At 39.4% G+C, this 18,669-nt stretch overlaps 1 protein-coding gene across 12 annotated transcripts in view; it reads left to right on the forward strand.

Moving 5' to 3' along the window:
- Window positions 1-18,669, forward strand: part of RAPGEF6 (Rap guanine nucleotide exchange factor 6) — a 120,986-nt gene that overhangs the window by 89,089 nt on the left and 13,228 nt on the right. For 5 of the 12 annotated variants that reach the window (XM_053990947.1, XM_053990952.1, XM_053990948.1 and 2 more), the window contains 8 exons: window positions 2,409-2,649; window positions 3,684-4,067; window positions 6,245-6,456; window positions 7,336-7,459; window positions 9,820-9,843; window positions 12,500-12,720; window positions 14,745-14,936; window positions 16,222-16,356. In XM_053990947.1, coding sequence (XP_053846922.1) covers window positions 2,409-2,649; window positions 3,684-4,067; window positions 6,245-6,456; window positions 7,336-7,459; window positions 9,820-9,843; window positions 12,500-12,720; window positions 14,745-14,936; window positions 16,222-16,356 — 1,533 coding nt within the window. Of the gene's footprint in view, window positions 1-2,408; window positions 2,650-3,683; window positions 4,068-6,244; window positions 6,457-7,335; window positions 7,460-9,819; window positions 9,844-12,499; window positions 12,721-14,744; window positions 14,937-16,221; window positions 16,357-17,709; window positions 17,824-18,669 lie in introns of all 12 variants that reach the window. The other 7 variants (XM_053990942.1, XM_053990951.1, XM_053990943.1 and 4 more) reach the window with 3 other exon arrangements.

Here is an 18,669-nt window from a genome sequence, read left to right on the forward strand (position 1 = left end):
TGATCTTCTGTTGTACTTCATAACTAAAATTCTGTGCATGGCAAATTGAAATGTGCTTTGTATTGTCAAAATGAGCTGAATAATGCATTAAAAAAATTAATTTAATAATTTATGTTTGCCTGCTTAAAAGCAAAGACTATGAAGACAGAAATGTGCCTGTAATTTTTCCCTTATCTGTCACAAGTTACATTGTTTTGGTTGCATGGGTTTGGTTTTTTTGTTTGTTTGTTGGTTTGTTTGTTCTTTTTTACTTTTTTCTCCCTAATTAAATTTCAGTTTTACACCTTGAATATGTCCTTGTTTTTAGGTATGTTGATACCAAAGTATAGATGTTTCCCTTCTTCTATTTCTTTATTATCACTATTATGACAGGCACTTCTCTAATTATGCAATATGTCATTTCCACCACTTTCACTCTGAAATAAAGTACAAAATACTTCTCATTTATATTGTTCCTATTCACATATATATTGAACTTCATATTCAGCTAGAACCCAGCTTCTGATGAGAATGTTCTGATAATGTTTTAATCATAATCATGAAACTGTTAGAGGAATTAGCTTTCAACTGGAATTTTTTAACCCATGTTTTCTTCCATCTTAAAATTTATTTACAACTGATGTTGAGCCTTTCTTTTTTCCAATGGGTGGGACCTTTGGTGCTGGATCATAGATTACCTGCTTACTTTTTACCTTGAAATTCCTTCTACTTGTGCCCATAACACATATAAATCCTGATGCAAGAAAAAGTAACCCCAAGGTCACTGCCCCCAGGGATCTTTGTTGCCTCCTTAAGCAGTGGATTTTGATGGAGGGAAATCTATGTATAGTCAGTAGGGTGAGCAGCATCTAAAACTGTATTTTTAGCAGCTCAGAGAGCTGCTGCTGGGAGTGCCTGAAGGACCTGGATGCTCTGCCCAGCAGGATGACTCCCTGGGCTGGTTCCCCTTGGGCAGAGGGGACACCTGATCATCCCCAGTGCTCCAGGGCAGGTCATGTCTCCATCCACGGATTTGGCACTTAAGGGCTGGACAAATTGCAGTGAGAGAAGGGGAGGGCTCTTTGGGAGGCTGTTGCTTTAAAGACAGCCCTTCCTTCCCTTCCCTCACTGGAGATCTCTGATGCAGCAGTTATGGCACATCTGCCTCTGGTGTGGTTTTGGAGAGCTTCAGACTCTGAAGCCTTGGCTGAGGGCTCAGCAACATCCTCCCACCTTCTCAGGTCTGCTGAAAAGCTGTGAAGTTTTAGTCTTCAGTCTTCAGGGAAGGGAAAATCTGGGCTTCCCTGTGCTTGAAATTACTGTGCATTTTGACTCCTGACAATTTTTTAAAAATCAGTTTTATTTTGAAAATCAAACTTTCTGTAATAGCTAATAGAGCAAGTTATTTGCAATCATCAAACTGTGAATTCAACACATATTTCAGTAGATATTTATTTCCTGCTGTAGGCTGCCTCAGATGAAGCTGTTCTCTAATGCATTTATAATACATAAAATGTGCTATAAATAAGTACACCAGCCAAAGAATTAACTGCTGGCAGCAGCTTAGTTCCTTCAGGGGAAAGAGTGAGGGTAAAAGCTTACGGCTAGTTCTGGGAGCAACCAAATCTCCTTTCCTCTTCACATCCTCCCACCCCAAGCCCATCCATCCGTACTTGGTGGCTTCCCATCCCTGGGAAGAGTGCCCTGGCACATGTGTGGATCTGGCTCTCACAGACAAAAGAGAGCCAAAGGAGGAATGATGCTGCCAAAGTTTTTAAGACACGCTGTGAAGGAACAGTGAACAGTCTAGTTACATACCTGCACGTCTTTGTACTTTGTACTTTGACTGGGGTCATGGGATGGTAGAGTAATTGAGTTAGAAGAAGAGCAGAGAGAAGAGTCTTCTTTTTTCCTTACAAAGATGAAGAAAAACCCAGAGTATTTTAAATACTTTTTAAGTCCAGCATGGTTTTTTTCCCCCAGAAGCTGGTTGTTTTTGTTTCCTGATGATCAAATGGGACAGTAAATCATAGAATCACAGAATGATTGTGATTAGAACCATTAGAACTTGGTTAGGTTTGGCTTTTCGCCTCATTCCAAACCAAAGAATGGTTTGGCTTGCAATAAGATTATCTAGTTCCACCCCCTACCTTCCACTAGACCAGGTGCTCCAAGCCCCATCCAGCCTGGTGCTGAGCACCTCCATGGATGGAGAATTCACAGCCTCTTTGGGCAACCTGTGCCAGGACCTCACCCCCGTCACAGGGAAGAATTTGTCCCTAATATCCAATTAAACCTTCCCCCCTTCAGCTTTAGCCAGTTCCACCTTGTTCTATCACATGCCCTTGTAAAATATCTCTCCAAGTGACCTTGTGTCTTCTCAGTGGAAAAGTACTTCACACATTAAAGGTGTTACACTCTTTTTTTAGATATTCCAGATCAAGTGATACGAGTTTTCAAAGCAGATCAGCAGAGCTGTTACATCATCATCAGCAAAGACACTACAGCAAAGGAGGTGGTGAGTCACGCTGTCCATGAGTTCAACCTGACAGGAGCCCCCGAGACCTACTCCCTGTGCGAGGTGTCCGTCAGCCCCGAGGGGGTCATCAAACAGCGGCGCCTCCCGGACCAGTTCTCCAAGCTGGCTGACAGGATTCAGCTCAACGGACGGTAAATGTTCCTTGTTTCGCCTGGGTTTTATTTGGCTTTCAGGATTGAAACTGGACGTTGCAACCAAGACCTCCACGATAATTAAGCCTTACATCAGGGAGAGGTGTTTTAAATAAAATGGACGGGTATCTGTTGGAAGCACAAGCAAGTAAATGCCAGTAACTTACACTTGCCTCTCTTCTTTGGATCACCTTCCTCTTCTGCACCCAAAAATCCCTCCCTAAATCTGCAGCAAGCTTACTTGAAGGCAGCTAAATTTAGCAGATCAGGATAATGTATATAGTGGTTTACACTTGGAGAAAAAGGTTATATTTGTTTTGACACTTCTCACATGTACTTGAGGATTAAAGAATACAATTAATTTCTTTCTCAGTGTCATGCTGCAGTGAACCAATCCTAACCTGAGATAAATTCTTCCATTTTTAAGTAAACTGTTCTGAATGTTTCTGAAATGTTAAGCGCTTTGGTTTTATCTGATGACCTGACCCATACCAGAAGAAAGTTTATTAAACTAAAATATTCTGTAGTTGTCTTTGCTAGGCAACAGAGGGAATTTATTAGTAATAAATTTTTGTGTATCTGAAAGCGATTTACCTGGGACCATGGAGTGAATTTTCCAGATATATATTCATTTCCTGAGTACTCTGTGCCCCATGCAAATATTAGTGTGCCACAATAAATTTATGGAAAAAAAACACGCAAAATTTTGTAAGAAATGTAGAAATACATTAACAGGCGATTTCTCAGAACTAGTGTGTTTTTTGAAATGCTATTTTTGCTGCTGAATTTATAAATAGAAAAGGTGAGCACTACAGCATATTACAGAGTACAGTGTAAAAATATTAACACAGAGCTTTTGAAATGTTTATTTACTTAAGTAATGGTGCTATTTTACATTAACTGAAGTACAAGGTTATGTTGTCCCTTCTTGTCTCTGTAATGCTCACAGTGATTGGTATAGTTCAACATCTTTGTGTTCACAAACCCTCTGAAGAGCATCTCTAATGTGTTGTTGTTACTCACTTATTCTTCAGGTATTATCTGAAAAACAATATGGAAACAGAAACCTTATGCTCAGATGAGGATGCTCAAGAGCTCCTCCGAGAGAGCCAAATTTCCCTCCTGCAGCTGAGCACCATTGAGGTGGCCACTCAGCTTTCCATGCGGGACTTTGAATTATTCCGCAACATCGAGCCAACGGAATACATTGATGACCTGTACAAGCTGGACTCCAAAACAGGGAATGCTCACCTGAAACAGTTTGAGGATGTCATAAATCAAGAGACCTTCTGGGTTGCCATGGAAATTTTAGCAGAACCCAACCAACTCAAAAGAATGAAGATTATTAAGCATTTCATTAAAATTGCTCTCCACTGTCGAGAATGCAAGAACTTCAATTCCATGTTTGCGGTGATAAGGTAAAATACTTCCCATTCCTCAGATCTGATTGGTGCTGTCACAGGCAATGCTGGTAATCCAAACAGAAAGGAAAGAAATGGGAATATGCTGAGCAGACTACAGCTGGGGCTGGGTGGTTTTCCAAAACCAGACTGGTCAGAGACGAGTGACCAGAGATTGTCACCAGAGCCTCTGCACTGTCACCTCAGCACTTCAGTCCTGTTGCGGTGCTGGGTGTGACAGTCTCTTTTTCACTGGTACCTTGCAGGAAAAGAGAAGATGGGTACAAAACACTGTTTGATTGATGAACTGCAGAAACCTGCCTGAGCACTGTGTCATTTTCTGTGACTTTGGCACCCAATTTCCTTTCTTTTTGTCATTGTTACTTTTCCAGGGTGCACCAAGTCGTATATGTGATGATGAGATTACTTTCCTTGCATTGTAAGGACTTTCTCAAATCAGTCTTGTTTTGGTTTCATTTTCCTTCTCATTCTTTCCTGGCATCTGCTTGCTTTTCTATTTTTTTCCCTCTTCAGTTGCACATTTAAGCTTTCTCTTCTGATTTATACTGAATGCTGCTGCTTTAACAGCATGAGTTCATCATTTCCTGTATTTGCAATTATCTTACACCCAGCCTTTACTGTAGGAAAAAAAGACACTGTGATTCATCAGACAAAGATCTGGATTTGTGCTGTATCCCAGCAGCATTATTGAAAACATGATTTTAAAATATTTTCTTCCATGTCTAACCAGTTCATCAAATGTATTGCCTAATGTAGTTAGTCATTAAAGAATTAATGAATTTCTGTGAAGGGTACTGGACAATCATTGAGACCTTGGCTGCTCATTATGTGGGAATACACACATGGATACTGATTCTAATTTTTATATTCTACTCCCTAATTTTTCATGGTTTATTGTAGGTAAGGAAATTACTCTTTCTCCTTCTCAATTAAGTCCAATCAGGCCATGACTCAAGTGGTCTTTTGTCTGGGAAAAAGAAAAAGGCAAATAAGTTAGGTTTTGTTTTACTGTTATTTTGAGAAGAATATTTTTTATTAGCATATGTCACAGGGGTTCTCCTTTTTGCCTTGTCCTGCACAGCAGTTTGGTGCCATATGTCTCATGAAATAGGAAGATAAGCGTCCTAATGTAGCATGGAAAAGAGGAGCTGTGGGCTGGCATATGTTTGATTTTTTCATGTCAGAGAAGGCTTTGTTTGGCATAGCATGGAAAGAACTTTGTCTAAAAAATAACCCAAATACAAAATAAGTTTTTGGAAAAAAAAAAAATCTGAGAATAGCAAATTCAGTGATAGTGTGGCTCTGGATTTGCTAAGCAGTGCTGGAGCACTTCCCTTTCCAGTTCCACAAAGGTGAGGACTTTGCAATTATTGCAGAATTCCTTGAGCATAGGTGGTGACAAATTATTATAGGGAGGGTGGATTTAATTTATTTAATGGGGTGTTTTTAGCATCCAAATAATTCTGGATATATTTTCACTTAGTGGCAATGAGGGCACAGTGATAAGTTTTAGCATATCTGCTGCTTCCAATTCTCAGTCAGTTGCTCATTTACAAACACTCTTGTCTGAAGCTCTGAAGTCAGAGAATCACAGAATGGTTTGGGTTGGAAGAGACCTTAAAGATAATCTCATTCCAACCCCCTGCTCTGGGCTGGGACACCTTCCACTACACCAGGTTGCTCCAAGCCCCATCCAGCCTGTCCTTGAGCCCTTTAAGGATGGAGCCTCTCTGGGCAACTTGTGCTGGGGTCTCACCACCCTCATGAGGAAGAATTTCTTTCTAAAGTCTTGCCACTTTTGCTTGGGATGAGCTCTTGCACTGTTCTTGTTTTCTGTGCAATCATTGGTTCACCTCATGCATTTTTTACCATTTTTGTTCTTAACGTGGCATACATTTTTACAGGATTCTTAAATAGATGTCAGTCCTGTGTTACAGAGATATTATTTTGGCAGGAATTTGAAATTTGTACCTTGAATAGTCATGTTTTTTACCAGTCCTGTTTAAACAGCAGAGGGTTATTATGATGAACTCGTAGCCTCATATTCACCCAGCTTCACAGTTAACCTTGGGAAAGCTATTTTTAATCCTTAAAACAACCCCCCAGCCCTTCACTTCCTTCTGAAAGGTAATCATTCCACTCACAGCTAATAATGACACATTTCTGCTTTGCAGTGGGTTAAATCTTGCACCAGTAGCTCGTCTCAGAGGCACTTGGGAAAAGTTACCCAGCAAGTATGAAAAGCACCTCAGAGACCTTCAAGATCTTTTTGATCCATCTCGAAACATGGCAAAATATCGCAACATCCTCAGCAGCCAGAGCATGCAGCCTCCAATTATCCCACTTTTCCCTGTTGTCAAGAAAGATATCACATTTCTGCATGAAGGTAATGTCAAACAGAGAGGAAATAAATGAAGCATTGAATGTACTTCAGCCCTTTCTTCAGTGCTCTGTGGGTCCACATGTGTCTTAGGAAGCTGCCACCAGTAGGATGCTTTTGAGGGATCCTTTATAGGAGTAAAATAAAATAGAACTGAAAACGCCTAATGGAAGAGACTGGTCCGAGACAAAAATTAAAAATAAAACGTATATTTTTAATATTTTGAAAGCAATGCTGTAATCCTCCTCAGCTGTCCCAAGGTTTAGGGTGGAAGCGTAGGTGAGTGTACTGTCTGGTAGCTACACTACTTCAAATATTTTCTCTAACAAAAAACTTGTTGCTGTAATGTTTCCAGGTTTTCATTCCATGTTGTGGCATGCACACAGTGATACACCTCCTACTCTTGCTTTCAACATTTTCAAGGGATTTTGTTGAAATGTTTCCGTTTTGTTCAGTTTATACAAAGTCCTGTTCGCAACTGGTTGAGGTGAACCATTTCCAAATATGCTTAATTCTTGGTTGTGATGGTTCAAAACTATTTGAACTTTTTTCCTAATGTGAATGTTGTTAATGGGAATTCTGTATTTATATTATTTTAACATTATGCAAATAGATTTGGGCATAGTTCACTTGTTCCTTTTTCCTCCTACTTATACTTGTTACTTTAGAAATCGATTAATAAAATCATATAGGCTAGTCCAAGTGGGTTTGAGTCCATTAGTGTTTTGAGAGAACATCCTGTTTTCTTGCTACTTTGATAAGAAAAAATTGTGTTGATTGGGGGACAGGGAAGGGAGAAGGGTAACAAGGGAAGAGCTAGAAGCACAGTGGCTGTTCAAAAATATTTATTACTCCTTTCCTTATGTGTGTGTTTCAATTATGCAGGCAATGATTCTAAAGTGGATGGCCTGGTAAATTTTGAGAAACTCCGGATGATTGCCAAAGAAATCCGCCAAGTTGTCCGAATGACCTCTGCAAACATGGATCCAGCTGTGATGTTCAGACAAAGGTGTGCAATGGGAAGGGCAGCAGCACTGAAGGGGTCTCAGCGTGGGGGGATCTGGGTCTCTGTGTGCATCAGCACGTTGGTATTTCATTGTGTACCTCATCATTGACATCTACCATCAAACCACAGCCTTTATCAAATTATGGCAAAACAGTTGATGCTTCCCAGACCTGCTTTGAATGACTAATAAAGTCATTCAGTTTATTGCCTTTAAAAAGCACAGAAGAATAAGTTCTAATTTTAATGATACATATTTCTGTCAAATAAAATGTTAGTGTCAGTAGAGCTTCGAGAGAGGTGTAATATTACAGGGTACAGTATTTAGATATGAGAGAGAGATAAAAAGCACCTAAATCACTGATGTATAGATCTGAAATGCTGTTTCAAAACAAAACCCCACTGATAACATATTAAATTCAAACTAAATATTTTTAATTTGTTCTAAGCACAGCTTGTTCCACCTACATAATGTTTGATATGTTCAGGCTTCAGCAGGTGGAGGGTGTTTTCTTGGCTTATTTTTCTTATTTTTTTCTTTTTATCTTGATGCTGAATATCACCAGGCTTGGTGTTAACAAAGTGCAGAATAAAAGCAATATAACTCCTAATCTGGTGCTGATTAGCTCCAGATTTTATTTGGTGGAAATGAATTATTTCCTGCATCTGTTTTCTTCCCACTGGCTGAACTGAAAGCATCGGTGGCTCTGTTGTGTCCATACAGGGTCCTGACCCTGTGGGTGTCTGTGGGGTGGGTGGTGGCCTTGCTCCTTGCACTGTGCCTCAAACTGATGGGCCAGACAAGCCCCCTCAGGGTGCAGTCTGGGTGGGGAGTTGGGTCATGGCTGAGTAGCCACATGGCTCTGACTTCAGAAAATGACAAAATACTCTCCTGAGCTGCCCATACCTGTGTGCTCCCCAGCAGAGGAGAACTCTCTGAGCACCCCTGGAGGGAGTAGTGCAAGTAGGAGACACAGTGGACAGTTTTTGGGTGAAGTGTGCTTCACAGTCACCTGTGACTGTGATTCTCTCTGATGTGTGAATTCAGTTATGTCTGTGCAGTGGAAGGAAATAGGGCATGCAAGGATAGGGACCCTTTATAGAGCATAGAGATTTGGTTCCCTGTGGGATTCCAGTGGTCAGGATTCACAGAGGATCATCAGTTCTGTCTGGTTTTTGTTTGCAAGGCTGGCTATCAGGAAAGATATTTTTTTTCCAAGTACAGGCATTTAAAGCCAGCCTGGATTTGGCTCTGAGCAGCCTGGTCTAGTGGAAGGTGTATAGGGGAATGTAAGGGGATGAACTTCAGGGTCCCTCCTAACATGAACTGTTCTGTGATTCTAAAAATGGCCCAGTCTGAGCCAAAAATAACAGATCCTTGTTAATGTCATTTTGTTTCAAGTGGAGATTCACTTTTATACAGTTGGATTGGAATTAGCAAGATTTCATTTTAAGTATAAAATTAAGAAGTCAGTTACTGAGAAGTTGTGATTGCTTTTCAGAAACTTTGGCATTCACAGCTGAAATTAGTCTATAAATAAATTTCCCTGACAGCCCATGCACTTCCTAAGACCTCATGAAATCTAATAATTAAATAAATTTAACAGTAAATAGTTGCCTTTAGTATGTTTTTCAGAATTACAGAACACATTTTAATGACTGTAATTTAAATTACACACACTGCCATAAAGTGCTTAGGCATCTAATATTAGAGATAGTGCCAAAGATTAAAAGAAAATAATTCCATGTTTTCGTGTCATTTATATTAATTTTCATTGTCTTTCATGTTTGATCTCTCAGTTTGTGTTATGAAGCATCAAATAAATGCTTTTGAAGATGAAAAACCAACAAGAAAGATGTGTATTAGTGGTAACATGAGACTTGCTCACAAGGTCATTACCAATCACTGAGAGCGTCTAGGCTTTCAAGGTGTATTTGGCAACTGGCTTGTTTTCCAGCCAACAGTCAAGAGAAAACAATATCATAAACTTGAATATTGATAGTGATGATTTCTCATACACTTGCAACAGGCAAATAATAAATTAATCCCATTTTCTGCAATATGAATGAGTTGCACTTCATCAAATTTGAATTTGACTTACAGAAAATAAATTAATGCAAGTTTGAATTTTTCAATTCATAGATTAAACAAAAAACTGATAGATATTAAAGTATTTGTCAAGTCTTGCCCCTGCATTTCATGAAAACATTGTGTTATTGTTTGAGAAGAATGTGGCTGTATAGAGATTTTTCTTTTCTGTTCTTTCCTGTCTACATCTTTCCTTCCTGACTCTCAACTGTTTTATTTTTTTCCTGTGCTTTTCTGTTCAAATACATGCTTCAATGTATATGGCTCTTGCTTACAGGAAGAAGAGGTGGAGAAGTTTGGGGTAAGTGTAGAGCTGAATGCAACTAAGATAAATAAAGATTATGCAACTCTTAACATACTGCATCCTCCTCGTTAGTGCATGCATCTGAAATACAGCATGCATTTTATTAACCCTGCAATACATGTTTTTTTGAAAAGAGGAGTAAGGGGTTACAGCCAACATTTTACTGCAGCTATAAGGATTCTGAGTTGCTTTTGTGTAATAGATAAGTTGTTTGAGTTTTGGCTTTGTGCATTAAAAAAAAAACAAACTTGCTGTGCAGTTACATTGGAAGGTAAAATATTGTGGGAAGTAAATGAAATAAGTAACTTGCCTTTTAACATGTTACAGAAAAGTTGAAGCCATTCTGCATTTTCAGCTATAAGGACACTTTGAATTGTGGTAATGATGTAGTAATTTCCTCCCTGAAGTTTGTCTTCAGGCAACCTTCAAAGTATTTATTTTTAGCATATGTTTAAAATATATCTCATATTTCCTGCACCAAAATCCTCATTGATCCTACTGGGAGTGTTGGTTGTGTGAGGTCTGGATCATGGAATGACTAAAGATGAGAGTTCTGATGTTGGCCAGGGAAATTCCTGCCTGGCCCAGGGCAGTGATTTTAAGACTGACATTGTAGCCATATTTTATGTGTTCTGTGTTACCTGTGTGCCTTTGCATAGCAGTGATGGGGACAGTGCCAGGACTTGGGCTGGTCCTACTGGGCTTAGCAGGTTTGGATGCTGGTCCCTGATGCTGGTGTGGATGCCCTTGGCTGGCAGCATTTGGTGTTCAATAATCAACTGCTCACAAGGCAGCTCATGGGGAAGAATAGCCAGGGCCCATGGAGCCACTGTAATTTCTAAACCTTGGAATTACTGTGAACACAAGGGAATAAGGAAAAACAATTTTTAAAGGAAGTAGAATTAAATTGCCTTAAAAAGTCAAATCCAGACCTGAAAGAAAAAAAAAAGTCAGTGTGTATATAAGCAATAAAATATTTCTGTCATTAAAGATAAACATAATTTCCTGATCATTGTAGAATAGTTTTGTCCTTATCCATCAAGAGACAGGAGTGTCCCCTTGGTTTGAATAGCTGTGAACACTCTGTCACGCCTTTTGCTGCTCCTTGTCTCCAGTAACATCTCTCTTTTATTTAATTGAGCTATAAATTGCTGAGACTTTTCAAGCTTATATTTTCTCTCAGAATGATTTATTTAACATGTCTGAAAATATTGTAGTCAGCTGTTTTCCAACATTTATTTTCTAAGCTCAGTTTACTTGATTCCTTGGATTTCCTCTAACAACATGTTTCAGTCCAACTCCTTTGGCCATTATGGCTCTTCTGTGCCTGATGTTGTTTATTCTGCCACTTGTGATTCTGTAAACACATGAGATCTTGATAAATGTCTTCATGTTGCTTTAAAAATATTCATCTGAATATTTAAAAACCTCCACACAAACCCAGCCTTGAACAACTTTGACATTTTCCATTAGAATTTACATGTGACTTATACTGTGATCTCTGTTTGTTTAAAAATTCATCAGAACTGGTGTGGCTGAGGGACTTCTGGCACTTGAACCAGAGGTGACTGTGTTTAAACTATACCCTGATCAGTTGTTTGGTCATTCTTCCAGTGTGAATGGGAATGACTGTCAGGGAGAGTAACTCATGTTCTTTAACAAGTACAGTATTATTTATTTTTGCCTCAGTTACTGATAGATTTCAGAGCTCAAAATTCGGAGCATTGAGGAGCTTCCTCTTTCATAGATACAAGTCTGGGTGTATGTATATCATCACTGCCCTCCTCACCTTTCTTGGGATACGTTTTTTAATGAGCTGCTCTTCTGTGAATGTTTTTAGTTAATTGAAGAAAGAAGTTAAGTGTGTAATCAAGTGCACTTTGTACATTTAATATAATTTGCCCCTTGTTTAACCATTATGAGAAGCTCAGTTTTCTAAGAGGATTGCAGTGGTTACTCCTGTGCTCAGCTAAGTGCAAGGAGTTTCTGTGTAAGCCTGATGCACACAGTGGGTACCCAGTTCCTTAAACCACCAAAGTTACCAAGTTTGTCCAATTTCAGAATCTACAGTTGAATTCATAGAGCTGTTAAGGTTGGAAAAAACCTCTGAGATCATGAAATCCAACCATCAAACCAACACCACCACCATGTTGACCACTAAACTGTGTCCTCAAGTGCCTTAAACATGTGTTTTTTGAAAACTTCAGGGATGCTGACCCCACCTCTGCCCTGGGCAGGCTGTTTCAGGTCTTGACAACCCTTTCCCTGAAAAAGTTTTTCCTAATGTCATTTAAACCTCTCCTGGCACAACTTGAGACTATTTTTTCTCGTCAGCTGTAGGTCCTGCAGCACAAGCCTTGGGGTTGTTAGCGGAGCTGAAGGAGTTCCGCACGCAGCACTGTCCCTTATTCTTCCCAGCTCCACACTTCCATAGGCAGTCCTGTTCTAGGCTCAAATCTCTGCTCTCAGTGTACCCAGATATGTTAAGACAGGTGTTGTTTTAATGCTGCTCATCTTTTTTAACTCATTTGCATCAGCATGCACTAGCCCTAACTGAAGATTGTTGGTATTAATCTGCTTTGGCCTATGCTGCTGTAGCTCTTTGTTGCTGTTGAGAACTGAACCTTTAGTGCTTTGATCTTTTCTCTCGTAGGTCTCTGAGCCAGGGCAGCATGAACTCCAACATGCTGGACGTGCAGGGAGGTGCTCACAAGAAACGTGCCCGCCGCAGCTCGCTCCTGAACGCCAAGAAGCTCTATGAGGATGCCCAGATGGCGAGGAAGGTGAAGCAGTACCTGTCCAACCTCAGCGTAGAGACAGATGAAGAGAAGATCCAAATATTGTCACTTCAGTGTGAGCCTGCATACAGCACTTGTAAGTACAGTGAGCTAGAACAGCAGCATGATCTACAGCATTTATAAAAAACGTTGTTCCTTCTCTAAAAGTACTCTTTTAAACTTTTCCTCTGAGGAGAAGATACTGTAGTAAGGGTTGTTTTCTCAGTTTATGTACTGAGAGATTCAGCAGGACAGCATGTGTGTTCATGTTTTGGTTGAGCTCAAAAAACTTCTATGATGTTTTTTTATTTTGACCTTTAGTTCCTAAAGCTGTTAGTCTTTGCATCAGTCTGGCAGGAAATCCATTAGCACATCAGCTCTGCTGGTGCCCTGCTGTCCTTGCACAGAACTAGGAAGGATAAAAGTAGTCTTTACCATATGAACAGCAAGAAATGAAAAGAGACAAAATCAATACAGAAACTGCAATGGATTACACCTTAGAATAAATGAAGATTGTTGAGAAGGAGAAGTTAGGTCAATATTGACTGATGAGTTTGACATGGCTTGACAGTCACAAATTGAGGACTACAGCAGGACAGCTCTCATAATTTGAGCTCTTGTCAAACAAATTGTTGTCTGACCTGCTGTCTTACACAGTTCAGTAAATTCTTATTTAGAAATGAGAAGTTATAATTGTGTTTTATTCAGATACTCAAGCAGTTTTCACTTTCAAGAAAGGCAGATTTGTTTCAAAATAGATGAGTAACAATCATGCTAAACAAAATTATGTTTCCTGCTTGTTTTTTTGTCCAAGTATAGCATTTTAAGGCTTTTTTTGTCTTCAAATACAGTTTTATCTCTGATGAGATAAGTTCAAAGCATGACTAGGAGATGGCATCTTGAAGATAAAATTTTAAGTCCTTCTGTTATCCAGTATTAAGAATGCAAATCCTTATTATTCCCTAAGATGCTGTCTTATGCAAATTTTCTTTTAGCTTTTACTTTTAAGTAGCACTGAAGCAGGAAACCTGGAAATGGCCACATTTAACTCCCCTTTAAAAAATTTGTGTTTGAACTCTTTATAGATGATCTATGTGCAATCATAGGTACCAGACCCAAGAGAAAAACATAACTGTTATCAGATTGTTTTTTATTAGTTTAAAAAAAAGAAATTAAAATCTTATATGCATGGTGCTAGCCATAGATATTTGAAAGTAAAAACAGGGAATATACTGACTGTTCTACTTCATGTAGTTAGGCAAATCAGGTCCATATTTTCTTAAACATCAGAAAGGAAAATGAAGTTTAAGTGGATACAGAAATAAATATATAGTAGATTGGCATATTATTAAAAGCAACATTTTTAAAAACTGGGGAAAAAGCCCTAAGCTCCAAAACCCACAGGCAGCAGATCCAGTTGAGATTATCCTCATTACAGAGCTGGGAGAAAGAATAGAGGAGTGATGTGTGGCATGAGGGAGCTGCCAGCCCCTCGTGGTTTTAGATCTGGTGCAGTGAGAGCACTGACCTGTCCAGGGATGTCTCTCCCCACTTGGTTGGATTACCCACATTCAGGGGTTCAGCTCCCCCATTTCTTACCTCAGTAATAAGCTTCTGCCCTTGCTTGTGGTAGGAATGAGCAGTAGTGACACTGCAATCCAGAACTTTCCAACAGAATTTAAGGAGAAATCAGATGAGGAGCAGTCTGTGAATTGCTGTGTGATTAAAACAAAAGCTCAAGCAGTGCCCTGTGCTGTAAATCACTTGTGCCATCTAGTGAAACATTTGATGCCAGTTGCAAAACCACCTGATTTTGAAAGAAGTGCTGTTATGCAATTGCACCTTGCATGCAAACATTTAAAATACAGGCTTGTGGTAGAAATAAACAACATCTTTTGATATTTTGATTAAGTACTGTGATGGCACTTTAAAGAATTTAGGGCTTTTTTTTAAAGCCCTTCACACATCATCTTCAGTGTGATGGGATCATAATGTTTGGACTAAAAATGGTTTAAAATACAATTAATCTTCTTTATACAGTGGTTCCTTTGTCTGCAGTTGTACTGTAATAATTGTGCAATTGAAAGTGCTAGATATTTATATGCAGTTTTTCCCTAACAGTGACAAAGAATTTAAGTGAGAGAAGAGGAGGAAAATCCTCTGAAATGTCTCCAGTGCCCATGAGATCAATTGGCCAAACCACAAAAGCCCATCAGCATCAACAAAACCGAATGAGTCAAGTTCTTCAGGTCCCAACTGTGAATCTGTACCCCAGCAGGAAAAAGGGATTGACAAAGGATCATGTCACATTCAGTGAGTATCTTCAGTTCACCTGGCTGGGGAGGTTTAAAGATGTAAGCAAGCAGGAGGGAGGAGCTGTTTTGTAGCTGAGTGGTTTATGTGAGATACTGCTGTGCTTCATTAAATTAATTCATTTTAAAGCAGCTGATACATATTGCTGTGTTTTAAGAGAGAGTGCTTAGTCATTTGCACAGTCTTTTATAACTTTCCTTAAAACAGTTAATGGTGAGATGCTGTCTCCAAATATGCTCTTGCTCCATGAAGTCTAATATATTTGGGTGAAATCACTGAAACAAATCACAGACATTTAATATTTTAACCTCTGGGACACCATTTTAATAACATTATGGTCAAATGGAGCAACATATATTATTAGTTGCTCCTAGTGAACATAGTTTATTTGTCTCTAAATTTGCTAGATGTAAAGCAGTATATTCTTTATTAAAAACCTTTTGTCCTATTTACATAATTGTTGTATCATTTGAAAGCTGCAGTTGTGGGCTATTAAATTAAGTTAGCTGCAGTCAGTAACTGATATGAAATTATTTTATATCAGACATCAACACAATTTAAACTAGCTTCAGAAAACAGTATATTACAGCATATAAAATACTGTTTCTAGTTAGTATTTATTTCAGTTCTCCTCTGAAAAGCCTGTGCAGTTTGATAAGTTCCCGAAACTTTGTTCTCAGAAGTTTTTCTTTGTTTGTGTGTGGTGGTCCATGCTGATCTAACAATTAGTGAGAAATTGAAATAACTCCTCAGCACTGAATCCTCTGCAGGATGGTCTAATAGTGAGTAAGAAACACCAAACCATGTGTGGGACACTGGTTTTGCTAAACTGGCCAAACTGTGGATTGTGCCCATGAGCATTGATTTGAGAACTCCTGCTTGTGAAGATCTTGAACTGACCTCGTAGCTCAGACACACATGGTTTTTAACAGTCCCAACAGGGCCATGGACAAGAATTTCCTCCAAGGTTTATACTGCACACAGATTTTTTTTTTTTTACATAGTTCTTTTCCAAAAATACAACGAATGTATCCATTGCAGTGGTTCCTGTTGGGATATGGATGTTTCAACACAGTTTAGATGAGCAGCCAGCAGTAGCAGTGGCCACAGCTGATCTGATCTAAATTTCAGTGGAGACTGCCTCCACATGCAGAATTCTCTGAGCATCTGCTCCTCTCTGCTGAATATTCTGATTGTTCAACATGGTGCTTATTTGTAGTTTAAACAGAAATCAGTAATTCAAAAGAAGAATAATATGCAATAACTGATCCCATTGTTTTCATAGGTACAGGCTCTCCACAGAAGTCACTAAGCTTGTCTGAGGAAGTAAGTAGTAAGAAACAAACAGATGACACTATGTCCATGGCATCTTCTTTGCACTCCAGCCCACCCGCTTCTCCTCAGGGCTCCCCACGCAAAGGTACGTGTGTGGCAGCATCAGTCCCAGGAACTGGAGCCTAAACCAGGGTGGGCAGTGGCAGGAATATTTGTTGGTAATGACGTGTAAGAGAAATAGTAATTTAGAATATTCATGTCAAGAATAGAATCACGTCTTTCTACGAATATACATCGTTTTCCAATGTATTTGTATATTTTGGACCTTTAAGTCACTTAGTATTTAAAAAATGGGGGAACGGTTGTTTTCTTAAAATACTGTCTTAAGTGCTTTTGGCAGAATTTCCAATAGATCTGAAGTGCTGACACCTGCCATCATGCCAGTTCAGATTTAGGTGGCCACTTAAATGAATGGGATTCTCAAACCTGGGGATTTCTTGAAGATGATAGTATTGGACAGAAACTGCAGCTATTGAGATAACTTCTGGTCTTGTTCAAGGCAGTTGGAATACCAGGTGATTAGATAGAGCTGGAGATGGAATGGTGTCCTAGTTCTCCAGGACAGGTGGTTTAGGTTGCTGCAGAAGTAGTGGATCCATCTAAAGCCTCGAGTCGCTGTTCATATTTTTTGTTCTTGTGCACAGGGCTTTGTATACATCCCTGTCTCTCATGATGCCCTGAGAATCCCTTTATTTTTGATGTCTTCATCTTAAAAGACCTGCATCACTTCATCATTAGTCAACCTTGGATGGAAATTCATTTGAAATCTCTTAACACCACTCAGTAGCCAGCGCGGGTGGTTGGTGTTGGATGGCGTAAGGCCTCTCTCCCTCCCTTCTGTGCTGCTTTGACTCACTGACAGCCCGAAGCCACGGCCTTGGCTTGGCATGGCATGGCACAGTGACCTGCTGCATCTTCTCACCCCTCTCAGTGGGAGATCAGGCTGGTCCGTCCACTTCTGCCTTCACAAGATCCTGTTTCCTTTAGGAGAATGCCACTTACTTTACTTAAACACAGCATAAAAAGCTTAAATACTTGGGTTGCCAAATCTTGCTCCACTGAGCATCGCTTATAAATATGTTATTTTTGTTAACTTTTTCCTGGTTCTTTGAAAATAATGTTTTGTTTCTTAGGGATTGTTTCATTAATTCACCTTACTTTCAGCACTGATCTCATTTGATTGAGGTGATCTGTACTTTTTTGTATGTGTTGTGCTAACAGCTCATTGATCTAAAATTAGGTGCTTCACAGACAGCCGAGAAACATAATTTTAGGCATGAACACATTCCACTTAATCTTAGGTTTCATTTTCTTTTGAGCTATACCCAAGTGATATACAAATAGGATTGAAGAAAAAAGGATTTTCAAATAGAATGTTATTTTTGTTGTTATTTATCTCATCATCTATCAACATCTGTCTGTGTCTACTTCATTGTAGTTGGCAACATCCAAAGGTCGGATAACTGCAGTCAGATGAATCTCTCTGGCTCTTCCTCATCACTGGCCAGTGAAACCAGCAACAAGAACAGTGGACAGCGCAGCTATGGAATAGGTGGGGCTTATTTACAGAAGCAAATTCAGAAGATTTGCCAAGCTGGAAAGAGTTCTGAGAAAAGTGCAAAGGTGGACAGAGAGGAAGAGAGTAGAAAGGCAGAAGCTGAGCTTGAACCTACAAAAATAAAGGGATTCCGGATTAGAAGACTTAGGGAAAGAAGCTTCTCCAGGGAAAGAACAGCTTTTGCTGCAAAAAGGGAAGCAGAGCCCACTGAAGCCTTAGAAAGCAGTGGAAACCAAAAGGACAAGGACATAGATACTCTGAGTACAGCAAGTATCTGTACCAACAGCAGTGTGTACATATCCTACTGCCTATGCACAAGGCCTAGAAGAAGGAGAAAGACTATATAATGTATTTTTAGAAGGAAGAATGATATCCATGTTGCGTCCAATATCCTGAGTTTATCTGAGTTATTTCAGCATTATCCATTTACATGTTTAAGATGTTTAATGTGCTTCCCTTCCAGATATTTGTGTCAATTCTTTGTAGCTAATCACCCTTACAGTGCAGTGAAGACAATAATGTGAAGTTTAGAGAATCAAGGAACAGGTACAGTGTCAGTTCAGTTACTTAGTGTGTCACAAATGCCAGTGAAACAGTAAGTTCTGCAACATTTGTTAATTAATCTGTCCATGAGATGGTGTCAGTGGGATGCTCACTGCCAGCATTGGTGTGTATTCCATTGGTCACACCTTCTTTGCTGGTCCTTTTCAGCCCAGCAAGTACTTACATTTAGTCTGTTCATACACATGTGCTGTTATTTTATGGCTCAGCTTTCAGATAGTGTTAATTTCTTTAATGAAGAGGAGCCCCTTTGTTCTCCAGATAGTTGGAACACTGTGA

This window comes from Vidua macroura, chromosome 15 (genome assembly GCF_024509145.1).
Source record: "Vidua macroura isolate BioBank_ID:100142 chromosome 15, ASM2450914v1, whole genome shotgun sequence".
Classification (NCBI taxonomy): Eukaryota; Metazoa; Chordata; class Aves; order Passeriformes; family Viduidae; genus Vidua; species Vidua macroura.